At 39.0% G+C, this 12,508-nt stretch overlaps 1 protein-coding gene across 2 annotated transcripts in view; it reads right to left on the bottom strand.

Annotated features, from left to right (window-relative positions):
- kcnk12 (potassium channel, subfamily K, member 12) overlaps window positions 1–11,714 on the bottom strand; it is a 189,929-nt gene extending 178,215 nt beyond the window's left edge. For both annotated transcript variants that reach the window (XM_039737873.1, XM_039737871.1), the window contains exon 1: window positions 10,211–11,714. In XM_039737873.1, the coding sequence (XP_039593807.1) occupies window positions 10,211–10,553 (343 nt within the window). In that variant the 5' untranslated portion in view covers window positions 10,554–11,714. The remainder of the gene's footprint in view (window positions 1–10,210) is intronic.
- Between the last annotated feature and the right edge of the window lie 794 nt (window positions 11,715–12,508).

Raw genomic sequence — 12,508 nt, 5'->3', positions numbered from 1 at the left:
GCCACAATTTTAAAAACTCCATTCTTTCAACTAGGCTGTAAATTAAAGTTGGCGCATCTATGAAGCTGCTGTGATCTTTATAAAATATTTTTTTTTGAATTTTTCTATGTATTGACTAAACAATACAGCCACCAAAGCATTAATATTGTGGTCACTGGTTCAGATCTAATTCTTGGTTTACTGTACACAGAATTGATTGGTTCCTATGGTATTCTTTAGGGACATATGAGCATGAAAAAGACTGAAAGCAGATGATGAAATGATAAATGCCATGTTTCTTTGTTAGCATTACTTATAGCATACTGAGCTTAATCGTATATTAAATTGACACAAAAACGTCAGCTCGCTATATCATATATCAGTTTATTAATAATAAATTGAATTGCTTTTGCCTTATCCCTCTTCATTTTAAAAGTGTCCAAATCACGGCCAGTCAAATGTCACATTAGGTTCAGAGAAAGGTCATAGCATATATTGATCCTTTTTGGTCAAAGAGATATTTATGGCACCTTATAAAGTACAAAAGGCTAAAAAAAGATGAAACCCTAAACAATTCATCATAAAACATTGCAAGTTGGATCAAGAAAGGTTAATATACAGCAGTCTAGAGCCAGAACGGTATGTAATTATTAAAAGAATAGAATTTAACCATGCTAAAAAACCAAAACAATCATCACGGTGTTGTAGTAGATCATCATTTTCAGTGTCATAACAAAACATTACTAATTGAAATATGTGGTGGGACCCAGAATGAGATGAGCTGAAACATTTTGAATTAAGATTTATAATTCATAATATAACAGCCAGACAAGGGAAATAATTCTCATAAGGACTGAAGCACAGTAACTGCCATTAATCCATCATACTGCACACAGGCACACACACAGAGTCAATACAAAGTAAACAAAAAAACATAAAAACGGGTTTTAGTTAAAAATCATTTCTGCAAACCCAGAACTGTTCAGCCATTCAGTCCGGCATATTGTACTGTACAGAATATTCAAATAAAGAAGGTCTTCAAATGCATATGTAGGACCTAAAGAATACGTTAATACCGTGTTTCCCCGAAACTAAGTCCTGGCATGATTTTCAGGCTGCTCAGTAATATAAGCCCTACCCCGAAAAGAAGTCCTAGTCAAGATCGTCAGCTGAAGAGTAAGGCGCCTAAGGCCGGGTTTATACTTCACGTGATGCGACGCATGTGCCTGAAACAGCCAAAAAATTCCGAGGACACCTTGCCATACTATCTCTGAAAAGGATATTTAATAATCACACCCATCAATTCAGGGATGTGCTTATTCCAGCAAGCATCAGGCACAAGACAGAAACAAAATCCCGGGATGGGGTATCAGCTCATCGTAAGATGAACACAAGCACACACATACACTAACGCCATTGTAGCTTCACCAAATCCCCAAACGTCACTTCTTTGGATGGAAATCTGAGCACACTGTGGAAACCCAGCAGGAAAACACAGCAAACTTCAGGCAGGGAACACCAGCGACGTGACTCCCTGTGTGACAGCAGCGCTACCGCTCTGCCACCGTGTCACCCCATGTGTGTAATTATTAACAGTATTCATTATTTAAATAAAGTTAATGATTTATCTGTAAAATGTAGCATACATATTTTAATGCATTTCATCATGAAAGTGATATCAAGTATAATTCTAAGAATTCTAAATGTGCAGAGATCTGGAATATCATAAATGTAGTGTGTTCTGTGCGGCGATGTATTACTGTTTGCCGCTGCTGTCAGGTCAGGAGGAAGCCCCAGAAGCACCTAATTGATTAACAATTGGGTCGGTTTTAAGATGTCGTTTACAATGGTCTACTTTATTGATAAACTAAACTATGAGGTTAAAGTGGACATTTCCAGTTTAAAGACAAATTTTCAGTGGGTAGTGCTGCATGCTTTGCAGTTAGGAGACCCGAGTTCGCTTCCCAGGTCCTCCCTGCATGGAGTTTGCATGTTCTCTCCGCGTCTGCGTGGGTTTCCTTCGGGTGCTCCGGTTTCCACCCACAGTCCAAAGACATGCAGATTAGGTGCATTGGTGATCCTGAATTGTCCCTAGTGTGTGCTTGATGTGTGTGTGTACCCTGTAGTGGGCTGGCGCCCTGCCCGGGGTTTGTTTCCTGCCTTGTGCCCTGTGTTGGCTGAAATTGGCTGCAGCAGACCCCCGTGACCCTGTAGTTAGGATATAGCGGGTTGGATGATGGATGGATGGATTATATCATTATTATTTTTTCTCTGTGCCTCAAATACACTGCCGTACATTCTGATGGTATTGTAAAGGTATCGTGTCATTACTTTGGGGAATATGTGACACTTGAATATAAAGGCAACATGAATACATTTGCATGTCGGCATTTTGCTTCACCACATCAAACCATTCATCAAACATCGAAGCACACACATCGATCCTGGAGGATCTTAAAAGTGGCTGGAATAGCAAGAAATTCATTCTGGAATTCAGGGTTTGAACGTGGAGAGTTATGAAGATATTCCAAAAGAAGATGATATGATTCTGTTTGGATAAATGTATATTGTTTTACATGAATAAATGTAAGATATCCCCTGAAAATAAGCACTAGTGCATCTTTTGGAGCAAAAATTAAAATAAGACCCGGTCTTATTTTCGGGGAAACACAGTACGGTCACTGAAAAGCTGTACAAGTAAATCAAAACTAAGGGAATATTTGAAAGGAAATGTTTCCTTAATGGTGCAGAAATACTTTTTGGCATACCTACTAAAATATTTTAGAAATGTAAAGCTGTTTTTAATCAGGTTGTCATTTCCAAATGCCCTGCCTCTGAATTTATCTATTCAGTATTTATAAAGAATTTCTATAAATCCACCATTGAAAGTATCCTGACAGGAATTATTACCATCTAACTAAAAACAGCACGCAGCAGGACAACAAGGGACCACAGAGTGTGTGTGGTGCAGTTAGTTGAACACATTACTGGGTGTGCACCCCCTCACTTCCAGGACATCCACACCAAGTGATGTTGGACCAGGGCAATGAACAATATTAGTGATGCCAGCCATCCCAAAAATGCCCTCTGTTCTGTGATGTGTTCAGATAAATGCTACTGTTGCTTGAAGACCAGTTCAGAGAGACCAAGGAGGAGTTTCTGTCCATAGGCCACCACTGCCTGAAAACCAGTTCAGAGAGACCGAGGAGGAGTTTCTGTTCAGAGAGACCGAGGAGGGGTTTCTGTCCAGAGTCCACTAATTGCCTGAGGCCAATTCAGAGAGTCTGAGGAGGAACTTCTGTCCAGAGTCCCTGAATGAGGACAGCACCTTAAGCTGCATGATGCCCTACTGTTAATTCCCCAATATTATTTATTTATTGTATGCTAGTCACAGTACCTGTCACAGACAGGTAATAGAATAATCTATCTCTTATCCTACATGTTCCTTTGGTGCCTTTCCTCCGTATTCACACGTGTGTGAACGCCTCTTCAGCGGCGCTCCATTTCTTAAGTGTGTTCCTGTAAAGCCTGCATCTCATACTCTTTTATTATGTGTGAGGCACCTCCTGTCTGTTTGAGGCGACTCTCTCTGTGTGTGGCTCATAGCCCTTTACTCCTCCAGATTTCTCAAAGAGACTGGACACTCAGACCTTAGCGTAGCGTTTAATTATATTACAGATGTTTCTAATATTAATATAATGCTGTCATTGTACATATTGATATTTATAGAGCTGAGTATTTAATATTGTGTTGTCTTTTTATATTCATCTTATACACAGTCTTGTAATTCAGCAGCTAAGTGTTTCACCACATAAGGCACTGTGTATATAATTACATGTGACAAATAAAATGTGGTTTGATATGTGTCAAAATGGCTCAAATTAAAGGAATTAAAACATCAGCCTGTAAAGCATGGTTTTAAACACAAATCTGCCCATTCAGTTTAGTGTGTGATCTCGAGCAAGTCAAGGTCATTTTATTGTTATCAGCAACTGTGTACACATACATTGGGAGTTGAGACAACATATCTACATGAGCCCCAGTGCAACATACAGCAAGGTGCGACGGAAACAAACCAGAAATAGTCAGTACAATCGTATAACAGTATATGGCGACAGGAATTGAAACCTTCCAGAATAAAGTGACATTTCAATATAAGAAATGTATTGTATAGAGGCAATTGGCACTATTGAACCACATTGAGTTAGTGATAAGTATAAAGTTATCAGCTCACATAACCGGACATACATGTGCCTGTTGTATCAATAAACAAAACAAAAGAGAAAATGCAGGTGCTGCTGACAAAGTCCAAAGTGTAATAAGATAAGTGTATAGAGCATAACATGAGGTAGTACACTGGAATGACACTGGTTAATTAAATGACACTGTTAATGACACTGGTTAGTCAGTGCTCCTACTGTAATAAATAAATAAATAAATAAATAAATTCTGCAAACAGTTATAATAGATCCTTGGATAAAGGCTTCAGCTAATTATAAAACAATGATAATTATAGGTCCTCATTAAGGGCGGGTGTAAGTGGTGCTCTTTCATATTTCTGAAAGAACTGAGAGGCAACCCAGTGATAGAACATCCACAACCAACTTGTAAATGCGTGATGCGTGGGCATTGTCAACACAGGTCACTGCCTTGCACTGTAACAAAGGCTCAAAAGATGCATTCATTAAAGAATGAATATTTCAATACTCATAAAATGTAAAGTAAAATATAGTATTTATAGAAAGTATTCAATGCCCTGGACTATAACAACATTTTATTGTGCTACAGGACTGAACCGTGATGTATTTAACTTATTTACCTACACAAAGTACTCTAATGTGGAAAAATCAAGGGATTATTTTCAATGAAAATAACTGATTGAATAACTAGTCATAACCCAGTTTTAATACTTGACTAGCAAATTTCGCAAGAATAAAAACGTTAATGAAATGATGATGAAGGAGAGAAGAACATCACATGTTACAGTACGAAAGGAGATTTTAATATGTAGTGTCTTGTGAGAGGACTCAATATTACAGTAGTCATGATTAGTATGGGATGTTATTATAGTCACTTACAACAGCATGAATATTTACAGTACAAAGGGTAACGTGAGCAGGTTAACAGAACACATTGGATAAGAAGGGAAATGCAGGGCACATGTAAGTCAGTATGTGTGAAGTGTGGCCGTCAGGTAATCTAGTATACCGATGTCTATAATAATCATCGGAAAACACAATTTGTTGTATAAACGTTATTGTCAGCGAAAATATTCCCCTGTGTGTAACCTGCAAGTGCCTGTCAATGTAACTCTGGAAAATGTAGTGTACAACTGGCCATGGGTTAAAACAGGGCCCTGACAAATAAACTCTGACGTTATTAAACATTTCTTGTTGTGACTTGGCGATTAGTCATACAATATCCTTAATGAATGGGGTATTGCCTATGCCATGACATCCTGTTTTGAGTTGTCAGTGTTATGAATCCCTGTAGTTTTTCTGTCGTAATGTTTCTTGTTATCTGGCAGTTTGCCGCTGCTCTTCAGAAAGGTTGTGCGTGTAGTTCGTTTTTCTTTCACTGTGAAGGTGCAGGACTTGCTGCCGCTGATCTTCAGATAATGTCGCTCTGTGGTTTGTCATATGTTGTCTTAGCTGTTCTCTCCTGTTCTGGTTGGTCTGGTGTGATGTAGATGTTTCTGCTTCTGTGCATTGTTGTGAGTATGTACGTAGGTCGGCGAGACCATTTCTGTTGGTTGCAGCTAGGCTGCATGTGCCTTTTCATTTTATCTGGAGGCTTATGTTAAAGTGAAGGAAAAAGGAGGTGTAAAATTATAGTAACATAATGCAGTTTCAGTCATTAACAAAGTATACACCAAATAAACAAATACCACAGTCGATAAATGGTCACATTGAAGAACTGAAGACTTGAAGATAAGCCTAAGAGCAAAACTCTGCCAGGAGCATGGATTCCTCAATTTTGTTGTGGAGGGATATAATAGTTGTGGCAATCGTTGTTTATATCGAGCATGGACAGACACAAGCAAAATAATAGAAGGATAGGACAACCTTTGACAGCAGTTACAGCTGTGATTCTATTTTGGAGACAACCAAACACTTGAGTGCCACATAACGGCCTTCTCAGATGGTGTTTTCTTGTACAGTATATCTTCAGTGAAGCTAATCTTCTACATCCACACTCCATACATGTTTGCTCTTGTCCAGTAATTCATGGCTTTTATATCTGATCATAGGCATCCTGCCAGTAAGCCGTGACACATTCATATGCTCATAGTACAGCGAGATTTGTCTCTCCCTTCCATTTACACACTTGGCAATGTCCACTGTTCGTTTCCAGCTTCTATCTCTACATGCTAAATGTTTCTGCTAAGACAAGCAGTTAATGTACCAGTCAGGTAGGAAGACCTTCTATAGCACCATTCACTTGGATTTCAGTTAATAATTACTGATAAAACACCTTTCCCATACTCAAAGCCCTTATACTGAGAAGAACAGAGGCTGACTTGACATATGGGGTTTAAAAGCCAAACCTAAAAACAAAAAAGACAAAAACAAGCCACCTGCTGAACAACTGTAGGAGTGTATGGCATGTTGATGCTGGCCTTGGCTGATCTCATCTCTCTATTATAACAAAAAATCCTGGGACGAGATGTGACTTTTTCAGAGAGATACTTTCACGTCCCAAAAGACAAGACTTTGTGCCAAGAAATGTAACCACACCTGGGGCCAGAAATAAAAGACAAAAAGTAGATGACAAAGTAGAGCGTTGTAAAGAATTTGAAAACGTTGGTGCGGTACACATGCAGAACAGGTTAGAGATAATGAAAGTACTAAAATTCGAAAGTCTAAAAAAAATGATAGTAAAGATTGCATTGGTGCAAACAAACAGAAATTATTACTAGTTGAAATAACGGAACAGCAAAAAGAGATTGAATATATTGTTCAGATTTAAACTTTAAGTTGGAAACTTGTAGATTGTCTAATTTGTGTTACCATCAGGGAAAAGTAGTGTTTCTTCCCAGTGAAGAGGCGCATCTGCGAGAATTAAAAGTTTGGTGAAAGTGAAATCCACATACGCGAGCGGCAGAGACACGAAGTGGCTGGCACATAGCACAGGCCGGGGGTGATTGGCGAGCGAAGCACCCTAGTAGCTCAATGATAAAATGGCTACTTGACAGCCAAATGACCCAAGTCCATTTCCTCACTACTTACTAAGCCAAGTAATCAGTCCAACGTTTATTTTCAAACACTGAATGTTATGAAATGAAAGTCCATTCTCTTCCAAGTTCTGACATAACAAGCAATCATCTATTCTTCAGCAAGTCCTGAAATTAAAAAAAGATTGAAGAGCAGCTGACAGACAACACATGTCAGATTTTAATTTGTTATTACTTATTCAACACAAAAGTAGGCCAACATGAACAAATGACGTATGCCTCCACTACTTCCACATTCATTAAGAGGGTAATTTCAGCTCATGAAGTGTATTTGATTATTTGGCGATCAGGAAGTGTTACCAGCTCAAACTAAAGGCAAAGCTTAGGAAGTTTGCCAAGGAAGGAAAAGAAGGAAAAAAGCACATGTCGAATGTTCAGATGTAAAGAACTGTAGATCTGAAAGTGTGTCTTTTCAAAATCACCATGGAATTATACATTTGTTTGGGGTTTTTGTAGAGTACCTACAGATAAGGGGTGTCAAACTCAGATCTTGGAGGGCTGCAGTGGCTGCTGGTTTATATTCCAACCACTTTCCTGATTATTAAGAATTACTGCAACCAATGGATCATGCTTATTTGCTTTAATTTTAGTAGAATTACCTTTTAGGTTTGAAAAAATGTGCATTGCTTCTTTGCTGAAAGAAAAAAGTGAAGGTATGAGAAATACTGATCTTCTCTAGTCCTCCCAACATTTTGATAGTGCTCTCAGGAAAAAAAAAAAAAACAATCGAAAGTGCCAAGTGTGACCAAATGAGAGAACTAAGAGCCCACAGAAATAAACAAATGTAGCTCATCGAGTCAAGTAGCACTGCAGTTCAGAGCCTCCACCCTGGAGCTCCAAGTAGGTGGAGTTAAGTTACATATGACAATACTTGGCATTTTCTGGGTCAGATAACCCTGCAACAACCCTAACCTAACCTCAGCTCCGGCGGTCTGCAGCTACACTCGATTGGCATCCATTAGAGTAAACTCCACCTACTTGGAGCTCCAGGAGGGAGGCTCCAGGCTACAGTGACATGTACTGTATTTAGTTTCATTAACAACAACAATTGGCTACTAATTAAAGAATGACAGTGGAAATGGTGGGCCTCTAGAAAATGTTGATGCCTCTGGTTAAGCTGGTTATCAGTTGGCTCACTTTGCATTTCATTGTTTGGTAGCTAATTAAGGAAAGAAGAAACAATTATCCCATTAAACTCACCCTGATTATTTTGGACCCACTGCAGGGACCAAAATATTATTGAAAATATAAAAGAAACTGCATACAATCAATAAAATTCTCAGTGGTATATTTAAAGTAAAGTGTTTTACCATTAAAATGCAATATTGTATACTCCAATACTTTGTTGCAATATTTTTTTCTTCACTCAAAGATGACCAAATTGCTATACCACAGCAACACCTGCCCCCAACACATACCCCCCAGTTACTTTCTTGAGCATCCTGATTCAATTGTGTAACATTTGATGGACAGACTATTATCTTCTAAATCTGAGCAGTGCTTCAGCTGTCAAAGACACCAAATTCCACTTCTTATGTTTTCCATTTTCTATATTTCAGACTTTTTTATTTTGTGAATACATTTTTGAATTTTGCAACTTTTGGTGTTGTAATTTGGATATGCAGTAGAATTTGTTTGGCAGTTATATACTGTATATTCTAGCATAGTAAGATCTGTCCTTTAAAATGATGCATAGACCATAGGTCTATGTATGCTATTGGTACTTATTTGAAAACAATAAAAACACTGCTCCAAATCATTAAAATGACGCATACTGTATTACTTATTGATATTTCATAATATATATATATTTTTTTTCCCTGGGTATTCCTGACACATGCACTGACACTGTTATAGTGTTTGGAGACTTATTTCAACACCTATGGTAATAACTGCATTTTTTGTTAAAAACATTTTTTTTTTTTAATTTTACAGCTTATTCTGTGGTAACATTTTGTACAGCGTAACTAATTCACAGGTGAAAAAGGTCTGACAGAGAAACGTCTGAACTTTATTTTGAGGGGTAGAACATGAATATTGAGTGAAGAATGATAAAGTTATAACCAGTTAATTAAAGCAGCAGAACACAGACAAAAATGAGGCCGAGTTTAAAGGGTTATGGGATCTGAATCTCAAAAAGCAAGCCAATGAAAATGAAGGCAAGAGAAGTTTGCTCAACTAGCAGCATTAACTGGCGGCTAATTAAGGAACTGGTTGGAATGAAAACCTGCAGGCACTTCGGCCCACCATGAATAGAGTCTAACACCCCTGCCATCGACTGATGTGTAATAAAGAAAGTGTGCAAGTTTTCTCCTTAAACGTATAATATATTAGACCCATGCAACGATCCCCGACTTCTTGCCTCTGAATGTCATTTCAACAGTGAGATCAATTCAGCTTTGTGGCGTTTCGTTTTGGTGCAGTGATTTATCTTTGCAAGTGCTGGCACCTAACGCAGTGAGGCCAAGTTACCGGAGACATGGGCATATTTATATTTTTTAATATAGCGGACAAAATGCCGAGTGCTGCTTCTTAGAGTTTAACGGGTCTATTTTTGCTTTGGAATTTTTAACTTGCAACCAATTTCGGTAAGCCAAGTTTAACACAAATGCAAATAGTGACATCATTAACTTATTTATAGAGATGGCATTTTGTGTGCGGGTATGCAATCATAAGGCGACATTACAGCGGGACAATTTACAGAGTTTCTCGTCGTATTCGCACAAGCCTTCTTGTGAGCGCTGTGAGATTAAACGTGGGCTCGGTAGATTGGTGTGTGAGTGACTGCGCTGCTCCGTGAACTGACGTCCCGTTTAGAGTTGATTCTAGTCTTGCGCCTATTGCTGTCAGAATTGGCTCCGTCTCCCTGCCACGCCACATCCTAATTATTTAAATTTTCTAATAACAAGTATAAAACAAAAAAGGGACAAATGATGAATAAAATAAGTTTGCTCATGATCGCGTAATTTTTTTTTTCTTAGAAACGTTTTAACTGACCTATTGTGGACACCACGGTTCCAACGAAGTAGAAAGCTCCGGTGAAGTCCCAGCGCGGACGTAGAGAATCTGCACGGATCCCTGCGGCGATGGCCACTTCGTACTCTCGCAGAAGCGTGCGCAGCTCCGCCAGACTAACATTGAAAGCTCCGCTGAAGTTGTGCAGAGTCCGATTCCACTGATCCTGTGCTTTTAACTCCCACGGTCTCTCGATGGCGGAAAAGATTGCTGCTCCACACAGCAAATAAAGCGCGATGAGGACTGCAAGCAGAAGAAACCTGCCGTTATCTTCGTTGATGTGAAACCGGGAGCGGCAGCCTTGTAATCTGCGACCGGTCATCATCCAAATTTCAGCACCGAGTCGACGGACAGCGACCAGCAGAGCAGCGCTTGAAGCGACATTCGGCCGAAAGACACACGGGATTTCACTCAAGTCGACTTTGTAAAAGTGTTCAAAGAAAAGAAATGATACGTGTATATTGGAGCGAAGGATTTGTACTCTTTTTTTAGAGAATACACATAAAAAAGAGTTAAAAGGAAACAAATGTCTTCAAGTGGACAAACCCCGTCCCCTCAGTTTTTTTAGTGTCTTTTAAAGACATTGTCACTTAGGTTTTCAAACTGATTCTCAGCATTCCCCTGATTTTCCTTGAAGTGCTTTAATCTTCAAATTATAGTGTTCCCGGCACACGATTAAGATTTCAGATGCTCAAAACTTCACTCTTTCGCACCTAGAATCGATTTTCCCCTTGCAAATCTTCAGCATTGACGTTCCAGAAGCTTGGAAGAGAAATAGTTCAGAATAAATAAATAAAAGTAAACAAAATAAAATAAATAAATAAAAAAATGTGAAATAAATAAGTCAACCAAACTGCATGGTTATGGTTCTGCTGTAGTTTCAAATCAGTATACAGAGGTTACACAGAAAAACACACACACACACATTTTCCTGAAGAAGGTGTAAGCGATTATTTACATTCCCCTTTTCATTTTTCTTCCAAGATGTTTCGTTTGAGGTATGTTTGATCAATACTTCCTCGATATCCATTAGAGTAAGGATGTTAAAAAATGATTTTCCAGAAATAATCTGGAAAAAAGTATCCACTAGCGCTGGCATTTGAAAAAATACGCATGGCTTTTGATACCTTCGCAGGTCTACAACGAGTTTCCTATCAGATTGTCATTTCAACAGTACACAGGGAGCGTTCCCAGTTTTTGCTTGCATTTTAAATTATGTAGCATTTCCTGGTTGTTATCCCATCGTGTTAATCACGTTCATAACAAAACGTTCGAGCCATTTAGGACATAGTCATAAATCCCATACTGATGTGTTTATATCCTCTCTCTGTCCAAGTCGAAAATGCATTGTGAGCTGATTGATCCTTGCATTATTTTCCATTGGCAAAGCAGCAGAGCTTCGAGTGGCCGCTTCCTCGCGGGACTGCAGTTGAAAGTGCAACTACGAGTGCGGCAGAGTCCGTGCGGAGAAGACGGCGCAGTCTCTCGCATCGCAGCCTCGGCTCTCAGATCGCCACTCGGCTTCAATGCGGCGCTATACAGTAGCTGGGACTCGCCTGCGCTGTGCAGTGCCCGCGCTCCCTCCTCCCCCTCCTCGTCGTGAACGTGTGAGAGCAGCATGCAGGAAGCTCCGTGGACTTCACTTTGGAATTAAGGTGTAGACAGGGAAAAGCGACTTTAAAGTGAAACACGGCAAACGTGCAACCAATAGGTATTTTATTCAGCACCGGTTTAACCATTTCAGCATAGGAAGCTTTTCTCATATTAAAAATAATTTCGTTAAGAGACTAACACAAATACCATAAAAAGAAATCAGCAACTCGTCTTCAATAATGCATCTACTTTCCTTTTATAAATTTGCAACAATTAGGCTAATCAGTCCGTATTTTATCAGAGATCAACATTTGAGCAGTAAAATCTTCCTATAGGGTGGCGCCATGAACAAGTTATAATATCAAAATATACATTTTACTCAGCAAACACGCCCAATTCATTTTATTTCATTTGAATTCAATTTAAGTCATTTCATTCCAGTTCAAGTCAATTCAATTCAGTTCAGTTTTAGTGTATTGTTTTATAAAGGCTTTCATAGAGTGATGTCGCAGGGCACTGTGAAAACTTCACGGGTAAAATGCAATTACAAAATTCACAAATTACCTAAGGAATGCCGGGAGGCTTAGCAACAGGACAGGAAAATTGCCCGAAATTCCGACATTCAAGGTGCGGCACCCCGAAGTCGTCCGTTTACATTGGTACTCAACACCAACAGATTTAACTGCA

The sequence above is a fragment of the Polypterus senegalus genome, chromosome 16 (genome assembly GCF_016835505.1).
Source record: "Polypterus senegalus isolate Bchr_013 chromosome 16, ASM1683550v1, whole genome shotgun sequence".
Classification (NCBI taxonomy): Eukaryota; Metazoa; Chordata; class Cladistia; order Polypteriformes; family Polypteridae; genus Polypterus; species Polypterus senegalus.
Note: the sequence above shows the minus strand (reverse complement) of the source record. Positions and strands in the feature narration are given on the sequence as shown.